Source organism: Leptonychotes weddellii, chromosome 5, assembly GCF_054177405.1.
Source record: "Leptonychotes weddellii isolate Sample4059 chromosome 5, ASM5417740v2, whole genome shotgun sequence".
NCBI lineage: Eukaryota > Metazoa > Chordata > Mammalia > Carnivora > Phocidae > Leptonychotes > Leptonychotes weddellii.
In genome coordinates, this window is record NC_138373.1 from 81,763,164 (window position 1) to 81,783,517 (window position 20,354).

At 42.1% G+C, this 20,354-nt stretch overlaps 1 protein-coding gene across 2 annotated transcripts in view; it reads left to right on the plus strand.

Moving 5' to 3' along the window:
- Positions 1–20,354, plus strand: part of AEBP2 (AE binding protein 2) — a 281,379-nt gene that overhangs the window by 200,114 nt on the left and 60,911 nt on the right. The window contains exon 1 of one of the 2 annotated variants that reach the window (XM_006737921.3): positions 11,543–12,262. The exons of the other annotated variant lie outside the window; for it this stretch is intronic. Coding sequence (XP_006737984.1) covers positions 11,604–12,262 — 659 coding nt within the window. The 5' untranslated portion in view covers positions 11,543–11,603. Of the gene's footprint in view, positions 1–11,542; positions 12,263–20,354 lie in introns of those variants that run through there. 2 annotated transcript variants of the gene reach the window in all.

Here is a 20,354-nt window from a genome sequence, read left to right on the forward strand (position 1 = left end):
TTCATGGCTAAAGAATTGAGCAAGAGTGTTATTGAACATACTCAATGGTTGGAGTAGTATGCCCATACTATTCCCACACTGGCCATTCAGAATGATGGTTTACAATCGTGATTGTAAACCAGGTTACACTACAATGGTCTGGAAGCCCCTGTTATGCTGTTTGTTGTCCTGTAGTTGCTGGATCATGAGGAGAACCCAGAGGTCCTAAGGGAGATGGTGTCTTTCAGTATTCTAAAACCTGTATATGAAACTTGAGAGCTCTGTACAACCATGCTTCTTGCCATGTTGTTTTATTACTTCTGTTATAGTTTACTTTAAAACACTTCCTTATAAACAGTGTAATGTACTTGTGTGTAAATCAGCTTTCATCTACACCCTGGGGAAGGTTGGGTATCATTAGAGTTACCCTATTAGGAATCCACACTCTAGGGGAAGTTAGTTATAATCTGAAGTGCCCTAATCAGGGATCCATAATCCCCAGGTGGCTACTTAAGCATTTCAAGGATCTTTATTGAAATTTATATCAGAAGTTTCATTAATTAGCTTAAGGGACGTTAGAAATACATTTTCATTGGTGAAATAAATGATGTCCCAGATATATGGCTGGCTAGAAAGATGTCACAGCCCTGTCACTCATGTGGATGAGATGCAAGAAGATACCTGCCTCAAAACAAAACAAAACCAACCAACAAACAAAAAAACCAAGAACACGCCTGACCAGAGTATAAGTTTCACAAGAGCAGGGATTTTTATTGGCTTTATTCATAGCTGTATACCCAATGCTAAGAACAGTGCCTGACACATAGTAGACAATCTATTCAATACATGGTGAGTAAGTTGGTAGGAAGCCCAGCAATCTACCACCTTCTTGGTCTAAGTTCTATTTGATTCTGTGTTATCCACCTCTCCCCAATGCCTTCTAGTCCATTTTTGGGAATGACAGACTTGACAGACAGACCTGAATAGAAGGCTGGCTGATTGTCTGTTGGATATTGCTGTGCCTACCTCAGAGTGAGTCTCTCATACAAAACTCATGTGGGCATACCTGAGGACAAAGTGTGAAGATGTCCTGAAACTTATATGAACATGTTATATGACTTTTTTGCCCACTTGGCCAATAGAAGTTTATACATTGGAAGAATTACGATGAAGTCTTGCTTTCCTTGTAATCTACCTCCTGCTATCAGTGCTGGGAGGAAGGCATGCCCAGCTTTCACTTAGTCCAATCAGTGGATGCTATTGACAGTCACTAATAGAAACTGATCATTGCTGGGGCACCTGGGTGGCTCAGTCGTTAAGTATCTGCCTTTGGCTCGGGTCATGATCCCAGGGTCCTGGGATCGAGGCCCGCATCGGGCTCCCTGCTCTGCGGGAAGCCTGCTTCTACCTCTCCCACTCCCCCTGCTTGAGTTCCCTCTCTCGCTGTGTCTCTCTCTGTCAAATAAATAGGTGAAATCTTTTTTTTTTTTAAAGATTTTTTATTTATTTATTTGAGAGAGAGAGAATGAGAGAGCACATGAGAGGGGGGAGGGTCAGAGGGAGAAGCAGGCTCCCCGCCGAGCAGGGAGCCCGATGCGGGACTCAATCCAGGGACTCCAGGATCATGACCTGAGCCGAAGGCAGTCGCTTAACCAACTGAGCCACCCAGGCGCCCAATAGGTGAAATCTTTAAAAAAAAAGAAACTGATCATTGCTAAAAAGTCAAATGGACTGAAGACAATTTGCAATACACGGGGAAAACTGAGGTAGAAGCACATAAAATTTTATATATTGGTGCCAATATAAATCAATGATCTTCTTCCTCAAGAGAGAATCAGTGCTGTCCAACAACATGGAGGATGAATACAGGAGCCTCTTGTCTGAGATCAGAATCAGCAGGACAGACGTTATTTGCCAGGAAGACTTCCTAGAACAAGAAAGAATGGGCCAAGGAGGTAGACTTGGGAACCAACATTTCAAAAACAGGACGATCAAGAAGAAACCGTGAAAGATACCAGCAATCTAGAAGCTGTGGCATTGTAGAAATAAGAGAGGAGAGGAAAAGAGGATGGAGCAGAGGAGAAAATGCAGCAAAGCGCACAGTGCAGAATTTGGCCTGAGACTTAATTGCATTGCAATGTGATAGCAAGTTTGTAAGCGCAGAGCTGAGGAGTATCCTCCCGACTGAGTTAATGATTTTACTGAGAGTCATCTTAAAAAATGTGGGGATGGGTCCTGGGATCAAGTCCCTCGTCGGGTTCCCTGCTGAGCAGGGTGTCTGTTTCTCCCTCTCCGTCTGCCCCTCCCCCCCATTCGTGCTCGCTTTCTTTCTCTCTCTCTTTCAAAATAAATAAATAAAATCTTTTTAAAAAAATTTGGGGATGGATATCATTCTATAGTAGAAAGGCAGTATGTGGGAGGTAAGAAAGTGGAACAAACAAGTATAGTTCATATTTTAAGAAGTTTGGATGAAAAAGAAAGGAATACTTATTTGTAAGGATGGAAAAACTTGATCATGGGGGCGCCTGGGTGGCTCAGTCGGCTGAGCCTCCGACTCTTGGTTTCAGCTCAGGTTGTGATCTCAGGATTTATGAGATCGAGCCCTGCATTGGGCTCCACGCTTAAGATTCTCTCTCCCTCTCCCTCTCCCCCTTCTCGTCCCACTAGGGCACGTGCGCACTCTCTCTCTTTCTAAATAAATAAAGAAATAAAATAAAGGACTTGATCATGTTCATAAACTGAAAAGGAGCCAGAGTAGAGGGTGGGATTGAAGACACAGAAGAAGAAATGGAAGCTGATGGGTCAAGATGTAAAGTTTTCTTAATTGGAGTAAAGTTCATGTTGTCATTAAAAAGAGAGACCCAAAAATACAGTAGCTTGAATAAAATAGTTTATTTCTCTGCCATGTAACAGCCTGGTCAGTGTAAACTGGCCTCTAGTTCTACATGGCGCAGTCACTCAGGGACCCATATTCCTTCCATATTATTTCTTCCATCACTGCATGTTGAAGGTGGGTTAATGGTACAGCTCTTTTCCAGCACATGGGGAAGGAAGTCAAGAACAAATTACATGGAGGTTGTACATATTATCTCTATTCACATTCTCTTGGTAAGAATTCAGTCATGGAACTAACATTAACTGTTAATATTTCCATAATTCAGTTTAAAATACCATATTTCAGTTGGTTTGTGTGATATTATGCCAACAGCGTAAGTTTTAATTCTATAGAGTTAACTAGTATACTAACGAAAAAAAAAATCCCAGGTCAGTGGTCTTTAGCTAGCATTCTATCATAAAGTGGCATACCCCGGAGGTTGCTGCTAACACATTTTTTACAATCAAGATCTCCACAAAGCCTCACTAAATGGCATAATGAATGTTATAAAAGGGTTTTGCATTGGGGAAGCTAGTGATTTGTTACACAGCAGGATGAATGTTAGAAACAGTGACATTAAACTTACTCAAGGTATAAAACTTGTCTACAATAGTTAGGAGACTTTCCTTATGTTTGCAGATCAGCAAGTTTTGTTTTATTATCTGATATCTTAGAGATTTCTCATGATGCTTGTCCTAAACTGTCCTATGCTGAGCTGTTGAGATTTCTGATTCCAAAATGGTAACTGCAGGGCACAGAATCCTGCCCCTGAAATGGTTTTATATTTCTCTTGAGGGTATCTTTCATTCAACATGTCACCAGAGCACCTAAAAGGACAGAGAGAGCTGCAATTTCACCTTGCTTACACACTTGTTATATTTACAGTTTTTTGGTAGCTACTGCTCTCTACCTGAAAGAATCCAATATTTGGATGGACCAAATATTGCTTAGGTTAACTAACTGAATGTAAGGGAGCATAGGGGAGGCTGGGAAATGCCTCCAGCTAGGTAGCCAAGTGCCTAAGAAGAAGGTGAGGGCAGGGGGGAATCCCACCATGCATACATATATGGTCATTTTTTCTCTTTTTTTAGGACACCTAAGAGTTCACCACAGTAGAATGCTTAGGCTTGTTTAGAGAAGAAAAAAAATTAGTGTAGATATAGATGATTTTATAGATAAAGGAGGAGAAAATTGAAGGCCTCACTCCTGAGGGTCTCAGATTTCTAGGAAATAAGAAACCATGTTTGTCTGTTTATTTATTTTATTATTTCTAATTCTATCTATCTATCTATCTATCTATATCTATCTATCTATCTATCTATCTATCTATCTATCTATCTATCTATTTATTTATTTTTAGTGATCTCTATACCCAACTTGGGGCTCCAACTCATAATGCCGAGATCAAGAGTCCCATGCTCCACGGACCAAGCCAGCCAGGTGCCCCTATTATTTTTAATTTTTAAGAAAATTTTAATTTGGGGGGTGACTGGGTGGCTCACTCAGTTGAGCATCTCACTCTTGATTTCAGCTCAGGTCATGATCTCAGGGTTGTGAGATCGAGCCCCACCTTGGGCTCTGCAATGGGCACGGGGCCTGCTTAAGTTCTCTCTCTCTCTCTCCCTCTGCCCCTCCCCCTTCTCTAAAACGAATAAACAAAAATTTAATTGAGAGTTTATTTGAGCAAAATTGATTCCAATCAGGGAGGACCAAACTGGAAGTGGTTAGGAACACTATCTATTTGTTCATTTAACATGCATTAATTAGGATATTGATTTGGCTGGTTTACAACAGACAGACAACATAAAAGACTTCTTTCTCATTACAAAAAATCTGAGTTATTGGTCCAATGGAGTGGGCAGTATTGTAAAATGAGATCTTGATTCCTTCATCTTCATCTAGAGACACAGTTCCCTTCTCTCTGTGGCTCTGTTATCCTAGGGTGTGGTTCTGGTATGCATGGTTGCATACCATGAATCACCCCCACATTCAAGTCTCTGCCCCAGCCCAAGGACAAGACACAGGAAGAGTGAGAGGGGGGAGGGCAACCGGCTTTCCTTAGGAGGATGTGATCCTTCTGCTCATACCTCATTGGTCAGAACTTAGTAACATGGCCAAATCTAGCTGCAAGTGATACCCAAGTGGGAGTGAGGTGGGAGGAGGATTAGCAGGTTCTGCAAAAAACAAAAACAAAATAAACCGACAAACCTCACTTTAAAAATTAATTTGAGGGGCTCCTGGCTGGCTCAGTCAGTGAACATGCAACTCTTGATCTTAGGAGTCCTGAGTTCAAGCCCCACGTTGGGAGTGGAGTTTCATTAAAAAAAAAAATATTTTGAGATAATTTACCAAGATGTATAAAGGGCTACAAAGTAGATATAAAACAAATAACAAAATAAGAGAGAATGGGAAGAACAGGGAGAAAAAGTGTATGAGTAAGGTTAGTGGTCAAAATAGATGCCATACATACATTCATCAGGAAAAGAAAGGGGTGGAACACCTTTTTTTTTGGCTTGAAGCCAAGGTAATTTATCCTAGCTGCTGAGTGCTTTTTTAAATATTTCACCCATTACGTATTTTGTTTAGTTTTTTCCCTCCTTTCTTAGAGATTTAGTACTAACTGGTATTGTAATTTGCAGGCTCTAGTAACTAATCCAGCAAATTCAATTTAGTAATTAAGAGTATTTTGAACACTGACAAAAGTTATTTGGTTAGCAAGTCAGATATAAAATACCTGAAAAGGGGCGCCTGGGTGGCTCAGTCATTAACGTCTGCCTTAGGCTCAGGTCATGATCTCAGGGTTCTGGGACCGAGCCCCACATCGGGCTCCCTGCTCTGCAGGAAGCCTGCTTCTCCCTCTTCCACTCCCCCTGCTTGTGTTCCCTCTCTCACTGTCTCTCTCTCTCTGTCAAATAAATAAATTAAATAAATAAAATAAAATGCCTGAAAGCACAAAAAATGTGGTGTTCAACTTATTTACCTTTCACATTTGCCTACCCATCACTGTTAGTTTATAGGAAAGCATTTTTACTATATTCAAAATGAGGAACTATCCAAAATACTAAACATGTATATGATCTCCTTATTGTGGGAAGTTGTCAGCCAAATGCAGTTATGTCTCAAAATGGACACATTGACAAATTTTAACTATAATCTGTATGTGTATATATAAATATAAAACTATACACAAAACTATAGTCATTATTTGGTTGTGTTTTGGTTGGATGACAAACTGCAGGTTGGGGAAGATTTCATCTGATTTCTAGTTCTTTCCAGCTTTAGGATCCCATCATTCCTTCATTCTGTAAGATGTTCTATCTTTTCATGCATACTTTCTTTAGACCCCAAGTCCATCAGAGGATGAAGTCATCATGCAGCTACCGATCTTGCTCACTATGGCGGTCTCAACAGGCGGAATGAGGAGCCTGAAATAAAGGTGGAAAGGGTGCTATAGTTGCATGTTTTAGAGACGTTGTTTGCAGAAGCCTCTCGCGTGTGGTGGAGCAGGAATCTCAGCCTGAATCTCAGCTGGGTCTGTTGCTGGGTTCAAGCGTGTCTGGGCATGTCTGGCAAACTGGTAAGGCAGGCCTGAAAGAAACTGCTGACGTGGGGACTGACACTGCTTCCTAGAACAGAACTCATTTTAGTGGAAAAGAATTAGACAGAGAAGCTCTATAAGAAAGACTTAGTCATTGGATGGGGAGTAATAAATACAGCTTGGGGTAGCTGTTACTCAAATCTGTCGCCAATCTAGGCCCATGAAAGCATGTCTAGGTTCCTAAGAGGAACAGAGCTCTGAGTAAAACATAAAGAGCTGTTTCACTGAAAACCTTCTAAGATATTGGGCACAAGCAGTCTGCTTCGGGGTTCCCCTAAAAGAGGTCAACACAGTAGTCTCCTTTTCTTCAGGCTACACCATGGCTTTGCTGTTTGGCTTGTATCACAGATCCTGGTAAGGAGCCTGCAGCGCCTAGAAGAGCAGGGCAGGGGAGGGGGGCACTGGGAGAGAGGGGGCGTGCAAATGTACAAGAGACCTCCCACCCCAGAGGCTCCCAGAAAGCTAGAGGTGTCCTTATTCTGTTAGCAGGCTTGGTAGGTAGAAAAGCAGGGAAAATTCAAGTTATTATTACTAATCTGCCCCCATTAGTACTGTGGTCGATGAGTTTGAATACTGTTCCCAATCAAATAGTTCTTACTCAGTGATGTGTTATTAGGTAACTTCTAATTATGCATAGAATCACACACTCTCCTAATGGGAAGGAGGGAACTCTACAACAGTGATTTTCAATCTGTAAAGGACCAGTATTTTTTTTTTTTTTTTAATTTCAGTGGACTGATACTTCTGCAAAATATAGGAAAGGTGAATTACAAGAATACTAGGATAAACTGATGACATCAAACATATAAGTCCCAATTGTTTATTATTAGATTCAGTAGGCATAAAATTACTCTGTCAAGGTGTTATGAAAGTTTCCAGAAGCTAATTTCAGTACTTGTCTAGCTACAGACGGGTCACAGTTTATGGAGGTGTTTATGGATGTGCACTGGTTGGTAGACCCTGCTTCTTGCGGGTTCATGTTTTCATCCCACCTCTCATCTGATGCCACCTGAAAGAACTCCATCATCCACAAGTCCGTCCTCTAGCCACACACTTCAGTGAGTGGGATAATGACATTTTGCGTCATTACCCATTGTGGTTATGGAGGAGAGTGGCCTTGTTCTTTTTTTTTTTTAAAGATTTTTATTTATTTATTTATTTATTTGAGACAGAGAGAATGAGAGACAGAGAGCATGAGAGGGAGGAGGGTCAGAGGGAGAAGCAGACTCCCTGCCGAGCAGGGAGCCCGATGCGGGACTCGATCCCGGGACTCCAGGATCATGACCTGAGCCGAAGGCAGTCGCTTAACCAACTGAGCCACCCAGGCCCCCCGAGAGTGGCCTTGTTCTAAGGAGATACATGCAGAGTAATGACCTCTGCAACTGAACCAAGGCCTAGAGAGAGAAAGGGAGAGGAGATAGAGGTGGGGGTTAGAGGAAAGAGGGAGGGAGATGGGGGGGGGAGCAAGAGAACTTGTGGCTTTGATACCTGCCACTTCCATGTTTTTTTTTTTTTTTTTAAAGATTTTATTTATTTGACAGAGAGAAACATAGCGAGAGAGGGAACACAAGCAGGGGGAGTGGGAGAGGGAGAAGCAGGCTTCCCGCAGAGCAGGGAGCCCGATGCGGGGCTCGATCCCAGGACCCTGGGATCATGACCTGAGCCGAAGGCAGACGCTTAACGACTGAGCCACCCAAGGCGCCCCCTTATAATTACCTTTAATCATATCATCACACCTTTAAAAAAATCTCAGTATATATCTCAGTTGTCTTTCAAAGTCAAATTTTTTATTCAAGATTTTATGCAATCTAATCTTTAGGACCTTTTTAGTTTTCTAGATTGCTTACTCATGGTTGATTAACACTCTCATGAATAAAATTTTATGCCTTTCCATGTTATTACTTCTCAGTCCTAGAATTCCCCCTCACACAGAATTCTATTCTATTCACTCTTCAAGATTCAGCTCAAATTAATTAAACTTAAATGTAGTTATATATCTTATTATACAAATTTGTTCAAGTCCTACATTCTTCTTGCTTTCCTTGATTAGCTCAGCTAAATGTTAACCCTAATTTCCAGGGTTTAATACAGTGCTTGGCACATATGCTTAATATATACTTTTTAAACTCTCTGATAGTACTTACTTTACAACACAGGATAATGCATTCCTGGTATATCTCAAAGAGTGGCTTTGAGGTTGAAATGTTTGAGGTTAGTAATTTGCATGGTATGTGTGTAAAAAGGTATCTGTAAACCATAATGTCCCATACTATTATATTTTCAATTGTTGCTTTCCCTTGAGGCAACATATGGAACGTATAACAGCTGTCCAAAGGCCTAAGGCAGTGGATAGAATGCTTGGGTACTCATGGTCTATGAAGACTTTCCAAGATGTGTATGAGCAGGACATTCTTTTTTTTTTAAGATTTTATTTATTTATCTGACAGAGAGAGACAACACAAGCAGGGGGAGTGGGAGAGGGAGAAGCAGGCTTCCCGCCCAGCAGGGAGCCCGATGCGGGGCTCAATCCCAGGACCCCGGGATCATGACCTGAGCTGAAGGCAGACGCTTAACGATGGAGCCACCCAGGAGCCCCAGGACACTCTGTTTTAATGTAAGCAGTTCTCAAATCCTCACTTCCCTTAGGTGGCTGTTCCTAAAAGTGCTCTGCCTAAAGATCCACCTCTGGGGTCAGAGTGTGAAGTTCTTTCCAGCCTTCTTATCCCACTTGCCCCTCCCCTGCTTTACAAAAGAAAAGCATAATTCTTCCCCATCCCAAATCTTAGGGGTGGGTTGGGGGGGAAAGCAAAAATCTCCGGGTTGGGGACGTCTGGGTGGCTCAGTCGGTTTAAGCATCTGCCTTTGGCTGGGGTCATGATCCCGGGGTCCTGGGATCAAGTCCCATGTCTGGCTCCTTGCTCAGCGGGGAGCCTGCTTCTCCCTCTGCCTGCCGGTCCCCCTGCCTGTATTCTCTTTCTCTGTTTCTCTCTCCCCACCCAGAGATCTTAAAAAAAAAAAAAAAATCTCCAGGATGCCAAAAAAGGAACAATTGACTAGTGAATGAGAATGGGTAACACATCCTTTAGAAGTCAGGAGGTTTTCTGTTACTTGCTTTCAGCAAAGTTGAAAGAGAACCTAATCAGAGTTGTCAGCTGATAGATCATGTAAAGTATTTTTTTGTTAGTTCTTTATGTGATTTTTTGGGGGGGCATATAATTTGGAAGGAGTTCAAAGAATCAAGTGGCATTACTAAAAACTCCATTCATTTTCATCTACTTATTTATGTGAGTAAGTTTGCTCATTGCGTACATCCATGGCATTGAAAACTAGGAATAGAAGTGATATTGAACTTGTTCTCATTCTACTCAACTACCGATAAACTAGTTGGGGGTGCCTGGGTGGCTTAGTCAGTTAAGCAGCTGCCTTCAGCTCAGGTCATGATCCCAGGGTCCTGGGATCAAGTCCCGCATCGGGCTCCTTGCTCAGTGGGGACCCTGCTTCCCCCTCTCCCTCTGCTCCTCCTCCTGCTTGTGCTTGCTCTCTCCCTGGCTGTGTTAAATAAATAAAATCTTTAAAAAAAAAAAAAGCTCAAGTTAAAAAAAGGTCCAACTCTTGATCTCAGCTCAGGTTGATCTCAGCTCAGGTCTTGATCTCAGGGTCATGAATTCAAGTCCTGCCTTGGGCTCCATGCCGAGTGTGGAAACTACTTGAAAAACAAACAAGCAAAAAACTGGTTGGAACTAGCAGTTCCATCTCTGTAACATGCATTTCCAACAAAAATTTACTTTTGTGTTTAATATAAGTATTTAAAGATTTATTTATTGTTTTAGAGAGAGACAGAGAGAGGGAGAGTGTGCATGCAGGGGTGGGGAGGGGAAGAGGGGGAGGGAGAGAAAGAATCTCAAGCATACTCCCTGCTGAGCACACAGCCCTACCTGGGGCTCAATCTGAGGACCCTGGGATCATGACCTGAGCAGAAAACAGGAGTCGGAGACTTAATGGACAGAGCCACCCAGGTGCCCCACTTATATAAGTATTTAAAATATGTGTTTTGATCAGTTGAAATAAGACTTCGAGTTTTCCTGTGATCACAGGAAATTAAAAAACGACCCTTAAATTTCAATTTATTTCATTTCATTACAAGGAAATATAAGATGATCAATAAAACAGTTCAAATATAAAATCTCTTATTAGGGTAAAATTCTGGAGGGAATATGGAATGTAAATATGAGTTCCAGAAGATAAAGGAAGGATGGAAATTGACCAAGTATAAAAAAAATTGTATTTTAAAAAGTGGATGTTGGTGGGTATTAAATCCCTGCGGTAGAGTTCATTGGCTTTATCTACAAGGGTGACAATTACGAAATATTGATAACATGCTGGAGAAAAATGTAGATGTCTTTTTAAACTGTACAAGGATGTACAGAATTTAGAGGACTCATGAGCTAAAAAGTTTGAAGATCTTGAACATAAGACACGTTTGCTCTGAGACTGACTTAACCGTTTCTTGGGGTATTAAAACGAAGGTTGGATTGAAACCTGTGGCTCTGTGCTACGTGTGGACTTAGTACCTTGCATTGCATTATTTATTTTTATTCATTTTAATCGTCTCTCCTCGTAGATTGCAAGCTCTCAGAAGACCAGGGACTTGTTCGATTCCTGGCTCATTGCCCGTACACGGGGGACACTCCCCAAACATCCCCGGAATGAATGACTTTATCGTGAGAACTCGGAGGGCTGTTAAAATCCCCGGCTAGCACTCAGGCTTTCGTTCTGCGTGTCCCGGCGGCTGCGAGGCGGGGGAAGGCGTGGGCAGGCCCCAAGGAAACTCTGAGCACTCGGCTGGTCTGGGCGGGGGCCCGGCGGGGACACGGGTGGGGGCGCGGGCGCGGGCGCGGAACCCGCGGCCCGGGGGAGGTGCTATCTCGTGCCGCCGCGCAGGCGCGCAACCGTCTCCGCGTGAGTGCGCGCAGTCGCGCGCCTGTCCCCGCGCGGGCTCCGTAGCGCGTGTGCAGGCTGACGCAGCTCGCGGGCCCTCCTCCTGCTCTGCAGCGGCGTCGGCGGAGTTTTGGGCGTTTGGGAGGGGGCGAGGGAGCTAGAGTCAGGAGAGGGAGGCGGCGGCGGGGAGGAGGAGGAGGAGCAGGCGCCGCCATGGCTGCCGCTATCACCGACATGGCCGACCTGGAGGAGCTCTCTCGCCTGAGCCCTCTGCCCCCCGGCAGCCCTGGCCCGGCGGCGCGGGGCCGGGCTGAGCCCCCCGAGGAGGAGGAGGAAGAGGAGGAGGAGGAAGAGGAGGCCGAGGCCGAGGCGGTGGCAGCGCTGCTGCTGAACGGCGGCGGCGGTGGGGGCGGCGGCGGCGGAGTGGGGGGCGGCGAGGCGGAGACGATGTCGGAGCCGAGCCCCGAGAGCGCCAGCCAGGCCGGGGAGGACGAGGACGAAGAAGAGGACGAGGAGGAGGAGGACGAGAGCAGCAGCAGCGGCGGGGGCGAGGAGGAGAGTAGCGCCGAGAGCCTGGTGGGCAGCAGCGGCGGGAGCAGCAGCGACGAGACGCGCTCGCTGAGCCCCGGCGCCGCCAGCAGCAGCAGCGGGGATGGGGACGGCAAGGAGGGCCTGGAGGAACCCAAGGGACCGCGGGGCAGCCAGGGCGGCGGCGGGGGCGGCAGCAGTAGCAGCAGCGTCGTCTCTAGTGGCGGCGACGAGGGCTACGGGACCGGGGGAGGCGGAAGCAGCGCGACCTCCGGGGGCCGGCGAGGCAGCTTGGAGATGTCGTCGGATGGGGAACCCCTGAGCCGCATGGACTCGGAGGACAGGTCAGTGCACTGAAGCGTTTTCCCTTTCCTTCTTCATTTTACACTCGTGTGCCCCTCAGAGGGGGCCAAGGGGACTTTTTGCTGAGATCCCCTTGCTCCCCGAATCTTCGGCCCCTCCCCCAGGCTCTCAACTCGGAAATCTCTCCTGGTCGCCGCGCCCCTCTCGCTGCGGATAGCCGCTTCCAACTCTCAAACCAATTCCCCCCCAACTCTCCTTTCCCCGCCCTCTTTCCCCTCGCTCTGCACTCTTTACGGACCTGCGGACAGCTCTAACTCAGAAACAAACCTCAAAGTAGGCCCAGATCCTCTGGCGGAGCTTAAGAGGGCCTTGATGTATACACCTCGGTACACAGGGTTAGCTTCATCCAACCGTGTTCGCGAACACTTGTCAGAACTATAATTGACAAGTGTTTTCCAACATGGCTGGTCTCGCCTGGATTTAACAGAACTTCCTTGTTAGGGAGGAGACCCCCCAACTATCACTTTTCACTACTTAAGGGAAAGACTAATCTTTTATATTTAATCAGTACTTCTAAAATTCCTCCTGTGTAGTCATTAAGATACTCTCCAAAGTGATTTTAGTAACTTCTATATTTTTGTGTGTGTTTGATCAAATCTGGGAGAAAGTTTAAAACAGGTATAAATTAGTGTAGAAAAGAATAATGAATTGATGTCCTTTAAAATAATTTTACGGAATCAACGAATTGGAATCGTAATAAAATACAGTCTGGAAGGTACATCATGATAGCATCTGGTTTATAATCCTTATATAATGCTTTAGCATGAATGTCATAATTTTAGATGATAATATTTAAAGTCATGTATTGGAGAGATCTCAAGAAACTAGCTTTTTTCTAAAGCTTGTTAGAAATAACGTGGATACTGACAAAAATACACTTCATTTTTTCCGAGACATTAAAATTTATTACATTAGTATGTTTTATTTGTTATTATCATTACTTCTGATCACTTTGGAAAACTTTATTTTAACTAATTGGTTTTTAAGGTACTTTTTAAACACAGAGAGAGAACCACGTCATGAATTTTATGCTGCTTCTAGCATTTATTTTGACTATCAGTGTTTCGATGAACAGATTTTTAACCATCGGTATTGACTTGGCTTTAAAAGTTTAAGTATTCTAAAGTTCTAGGAATTCTGATTGGTAACTAATAAAAAGAAAACTTTGGTTTATGTTTAATGTTATAAGGAATACAAAACTCTAAATATTATGAAAATACAGCATTAGATTCTGTTTGACGTTTACTTTAATATCTAGTGAAAAAATATTTTGGATGGGATAAAATAGACTGTACAAACCCTAGAGAAATTGTGCTGAACTGTATAGGCATGGCAGGAAAGAGAGTCTTCAAGACAATTTAAAATGGATGTGAACCACACAATGAAGCATGTTATTTATCATTTTATTATATCCTCCTTCATTGATACCAGTAGATATTTGAAAGTTGACATCAGTTTATGACGTTAGCATCTACCACAGTTCTTCCATTTACCTAGCGCGTGCGGGCACACACATAAACGCTTAGCACTGCACAGTTTAAATGTCTGTCCCATTCTCAGAACTCTGGTGCAAGATAGGAATTATTTTGACTTCCATTTAACAGATGAAGAAGCAAGTTGAGTGTCTTACTCAAAACAGTAAGTCTAGAATGGAAGTGGTGGTAGAGCTGGATCTGAACAAAGGTTTTCAAGCCCCCTGCTATTTCCACTTCACAAGAGTTAGAATACTTCAACTTAAATAATAAGCTGTGTCAGGATTTTTTTCTTTTCTTTTTTTTTTTGAGTTAATATCTATGCTACATCCCTTTAGGAGATGATGAACTATTGGTCAAGTAATATTTCAGGAAGTGGAGTTTTGGCTTCATTGCATATTTTAAGATACTCACTGGAATATCTAACTTTTACATAATCTTTCAGAGTAAGATATTGGAGCCACAAGTCCAAATAAGGTTAAAACTTGATAGTCAAACATACTTGCTCTTCTTAATTCTTAAACATTAGAGACCATAAAATATTGTAATCATTTTACTGTTTCAGGGTAATAGATTTATCACTTGTATGAAAAAGCTTTACTGGTGAAACTGGATTTGGTGATTTTAATAATCTTCATTCTTAAATGACCGACCCCTTGTTGCCTTTAAGTTTTTTTTTTTTTTAAGAGTCCTTTTAAATTTGGAAAGGATTCATAGTTCTTATGGACTGTCCTGCAGATTACACTAATCTATGTGGATTTTATAAATTGATTTCATGGTAGGAGGCTTTTATTTTTGTGACTGATGGAAGGATATCGTGATTTTAAAGTGCTTTTAAAAAACTTGGGGCATTCCTATCAATGATTTTATTATTAGAATTTACTGTTTTTTTTAGAATGCCTGTTCAGTTTTTCTCTTACTTTGAAAGTAGATCATACTTTTGAGTTAACATACTTTAGAATTTGTTGAAATGTCTTATTTTAACTGTAAGTGCTTCTTTTTAAGAAACATTTAGATATAAAGGCTTAGGTATTAAAGCTCATGATCCAAGGTGTCAGTTTACAAACATGTATTGGAAGTGTTGTGTGGTGAAAAGAGACTAATTTATAAAATGAATAAATGACACTTGGTACAAAAACATTGATTATTTTCCCCATGAGAAAGTTATTCAAACCAGAGTAAGGGTGTTAGTGTGTTTATTTTGGTAAAGTTAGAAAACAATGTTGATACGTAATTTATTTTCTTTAGGGGGATATTTAGCTACTCGAGACCACTATAAGCTAGCTTTTTTTTTTTTACTTCAAACTTAAGCTTAACTACTTTTTAAAAAATTACTGCCTGTTAAAAAATAATCACCACCGTTTTAAAGTTAATTTCTGAGACTAATTTTTGAATAGAATTTAAAATATTTCTGAAATTTTTTTAGTTTACAAATTAGTTCTAGCTATTGAATCAGATTATACATTGAAAGTATTCTTACCTTTTCTGTATAAGTGAATTGATAATAACTACTTTTGTGGTTGTCTCATATATATATATATAAAAATATATATACACATATATATGTTCTTCTCCCCCTCCCCCCGCCCCAACTAGAATAGAAGCCAAGACTTGTTATGAAAAACCAAGACCACTTTTAGATTTCTATCAGCCTTTCTGGGTAAATTCAGATGTCAGGCGAAAAGTGCACTTGTAAGGATGCAGTGACAGGGAAAGGCATATAGTATGAAACTTAATGATCAGGAAAGGCCACAAGCCCTTACCATTTTTTGGATCAAAATTTGGAAACCCAGTCTTAGGAGTTGCAAACTTTGAGGTGTAACTGACATTGCTCTGATGCTGGGAAAACAGCCTTATATTGCCCAATTTCTTAGTAGTATGATTGGGAAGATCTAGTACGGAGCCTAAATTTCTAAATCCTATTAATGCCAGAAGGCTGGTTGCTGAAGTTATCATCAAGATTTATTAAGGATCTGTATGGTTGAGGCGATACAATACTTTTATGTAATTTTTGCTCATACTTCATGATAAACTCCTTTCAGTACTTAACCTCTTCAATCCTGAAGCAGCTGTCTGTAGTCTCTCAAATCATTCTTTTAGCTACCCTTTTATTTTGATTAAATTTAGGGAAAAGAGCTTTTAATTTTTTTTATTATGTTATGTTAATCACCATACTTCACATCATTAGTTTTTGAGGGAAAAGAGCTTTTAGTAGGTCTCAGTTTTCATTGACGACCTGTAACTCCCAGTTAAGGAAGGCATGGCTCTGTGCCCAAAACAAAATCATGAAAAAACTGACAAGACTTCAGGATTGAATTTATGGAGAGATTCTAGGGGGTCATTTTACTTTAAGAAAAATTAAGACTACTATGTTGAGTCGATTAGAGAAACCTGTGTGTAAGTTGATTTGCTAACCAAACACAGGTATTTTCTGTGTGCTGAACTCGTTACTGAGTATTGTGGAAGATGGGAAGAAAAAATGCTTCCCACTTCATCCATCTTGCATATTACTGTGAGACTTTTAATTCCAAGGTGTAGGTTTTTCCCTAGTTCGTAGCACAAAACTGCATTACTCTAATGTAAACAAAGTCAAATTTCACACTTTGCCAATTGTATTAGCTATTTATTCCTGTGTAATAAATTTCTTTCAAATTTAGCAACTTAAAGGAACAGACATTTGTTAATTCTGAGAGTCAGGAGTGGATAGGCTTAGCTGGGTGGTTCTGGCTCAGGGTTTCATGAGGTTGCAGTGAAAAAGTTGGCCAGCACTGCAGTCATCTGAAGACTTGACTGGGGCTAGAAGTGTGTTTCCAAGATGGTTTACTTATTGTAGCTCTTGGCAGGATCCTTCAGTTACTCACCAAGTCAATATTTGTTTGTGTGTCCTCATAACATAGCAGCTATTTCCCCTCAGAGCAAGTGATTTGAGAGAGCAAGGAAGAAGCCGCAAAGTCTTTTTATGACCTAAAATATTTGCTTATTTTTTATTCTTCCTATGTTTTCTTTTTTCTTTTTTTTTTTAAAGATTTTTATTTATTTATTTGACAGAGATAGACACAGCAAGAGCAGGAACACAAGCAGGGGGAGTGGGAGAGGGAGAAGCAGGCTTCCCGCGGAGCAGGGAGCCCGATGCGGGGCTCTCATGACCCGAGCCGAAGGCAGACGCTTAATGACTGAGCCACCCAGGCGCCCCTATTCTTCCTATGTTTTCATTTAGTGGATGAGTTTTTCCTGTTTTTCTTTTCATTCATACCCAGTTACACAATAATTCCTTCAGATTTTGTTCACCTAAGGCCACCTTTCAAAGCCCGTCAGAATGCCACAGTAAATCCTGGCTTTAATTTCTTTTTCCTTTTAATTCCCATAGATGTATTTTTGTTCTTTTCCTCCCTGCTTATGGCTCTGTTCTGTCGGTGGTGGGATGTAGAATATCTCTACATCTGTATACAGAGCATGTAATCTGAGTCCGTCTGAATTCAGATCTTTGTATTGCTGCCTGTGTTATGATTTTAAGTTAAATCTTTGAGCCTTAGTTCCTTAACTGCGAAAAAGAGTTAGGTTTTACCATGAAGGTATTCTAAAGTCCAAATGAATTTCTGTTCGAGTCCTATGAACTTCTCTGAAGAATCCATGTTATTTGAATGCTTGGTTCATCCTTTTTGTTGTACAGTGGTATTTTTGAGAGCAGGGACAGTTTAGCTCATTTAGATCTAAACACAGTACCTTGGATTTGTGAGTACTTAATTATTAGAATTAAATTGAAATACCGACAGTAGCATTTATATAAATAAAGGAGACTGTAAACTGGGGGCCAGGAATTAGTGCCTTTGGTTGGATCATTGTATTTGGTGTTGGTAAGTTTAAAGTTTACTGGGTCCATGTACTCCAATAAAGCCCGTGAGATCCTATGCAAAATTTCATGTGATTTCTCTGAGAAGATGTCAACAACTTCTATCAGATTTTCAAGAGTTTGGTCCAAGTTAAGAACTACCTTTTTAGGGGCGCCTGGCTGGCTCAGTTGGTAGAGCCTATGATTCAATCTCGGGCTCATGAGTTCAAGCCCCATGTTGAGAATAGAGTTTACATAAAACAACAAAACAAAACATGGGGCGCCTGGGTGGCTCAGTCGGTTAAGTGTCCTACTTTTGACTGCTGGTTTCTGCCCAGGTCATGATCTCAGGGTTGTGGGATCCAGCCCTATGTGGGGCTCTGCACTGAGCGTGGAGTCTGCTTGAGATTCTTTCTCTCTTCCCTCTGTGCCTCCCCCTGCTCACATGCATGTGCCCCCCTCAAATAAATAAAGTCTTAGAACAAAACAAAAACAATTTACCAATTTAGAGGAGATCCAGAGGTGCATAATAAATATTTATTAAATGATTGTGGACAAGTCTATAAAAAAAAAGTTGGAACAATTCTGAAATTGTGAATTCTGTATACATATTTTTATAAATGAGTTTGGGTATGAAAAATCTGAAATGGATAATCACCACAGAGTTTTTTCCCTAAATCATTGTTTGTTTTTTAAAAGATATTATTTATTTATTTGACAGCGAGTGAGAGAGTGAGGGACAGCACAAGCAGGGGAACAGCAGAGGGAGAGGGAGAAGCAGGCTCCCCACTGAGCAGGGAGCCCAATGCCAGGCTCATTCCCAGGACCCCGGGATCATGACCTGAGCTGAAGGCAGAAGGCAGACGCTTAACTGACTAAGCCACCCAGGTGCCCCTCCTAAATCACTGTTAAGAAGCATTTACTGTAGGGGCACCTGAGTGGCTCAGTTGTTAGGTGTCTGCCTTCGACTCAGGTCACGATCCCAGAGTTCTGGGATCGAGCCCCGCGTCGGGCTCCCTGCTTGGCCGGAAGCCTGCTTCTCCCCCTGTTTGTGTTCCCTCTCTCGCTATGTCTCTCTCTGTCAAATAAATAAAATCTTGAAAAAAAAAAGCATTTATTGTATAAAAATGCATAACAGGGAGAAAGTGTAGGGAGAGCAGTTGTTTAAGACTGATTTGAATCAGAATGTGTGGTTTGAATTCTGGCTCTCACTTAAACTGGGTGACTATGGGACAGTTATTTAAATTACTTACCATCTTACTATTCAGGTTTCTCATCTGCAAAAGGGGTCAATAATAGTTAACTATCCTGTAAGATTGTTATGGGGATTACATGTAGAGTGTTTGGCACACAGTCTATTTTATTTGATTAAAGATTTTATTTATTTATTTGTCAGAGAGAGAGAGAGAGAGAGGGCACAAGCAGGGAGAGTGGCAGGCAGAGGGAGAAGCAGGCTCCCCACTGAGTAAGGAGCCTGATGGCGGGACTGATTTGGGACTGATGCGGGACTTGATGCCAGGACTCTGGGATCATGACCTGAACCAAAGACAGATGCTTAACCGACTGAGCCTCCCAGACGTCCCGGCGGCACACAGTCTATTTTTTTTTTAAAAGATTTTATTTATTTATTTGAGAGAGAGAGAGAGCACAAGCAGGGGGAGAGGCAGGCTCCCTGCTGAGCAAGGAGCCCGATATGGGGCTTGATCCCAGAACCTGGAGATAATGACCTGAGCTGAAGGCAGACTCTTAACCATCTGAGCCACCCAGGCGCCCTGGCACACAGTCTATTTTAAATGTTTACTGCATACATAGAACCCCTTTGTTTTGTGCCAGGTAGTATTCTAGGTGCAGGGTAAAGAGCAGTGAGTAAAACAAAGCCCCTGACTTCACGGGTGGGCAGACAGACTGCACAAATGAACTAGAAATGGTTAGTAATGATTTATTGTTGTTATGAAGCGATATCAGATCTGAATGCCAGAATGTACTAGGCCAACTGTTAAATGTGTGGCAGGTATCTGTAAATGAGTGCTGCAGAAACTTGCGAAAGGATATGCCAGGCCAAATACTTCATTGCAAAATCTACATTTTAATGGTTTTTTAACATATATATACACACACACATATATTCAGTGGTTGACCTAAAAGGCCATATAATAGTTTTTAATATGTAAGTGAAGCTACTGATCTATTAGTAAAAATCTTTGGAGTGTATTCTCTAGTAATAGTAATGGATTTACAGTGATCTGATCACACGTTGAGTTCATTTTTATGATGGATAGTTTGCATTTGTGAAAATCATGGTTATATTGGCCTTGGAACTAAATGGACAATTTTGGGCATCAGAGGAGATGAGAGGGATGTATGGATGTTTAAAAAAGCCACATTTTGAGCATTTATTCCGATGGTTAGCATGGTGCTCTGTCTGGTGTTAAGAAAGAAATGTGATGGTTCCTCCCCAGTTTTTGTTTTTTTAAAGTAGGCTCCATGCCCAATGTGGGGCTTGAACTCACTACGCTGAGTTTGAGTCAGATGCTCTTTACAGACTAAGCCAGCCAGGTGCCCCCAGATAGCTAGTTTTTTTTTTTTTAAAGATTTTATTTATTTATTTGAGACAGAGAGAATGAGATACAGAGAGCATGAGAGGGAAGAGGGTCAGAGGGAGAAGCAGACTCCCTGCCGAGCAGGGAGCCCGATGTGGGACTCGATCCAGGGACTCCAGGATCATGACCTGAGCCGAAGGCAGTCGCTCAACCAACTGAGCCACCCAGGCGC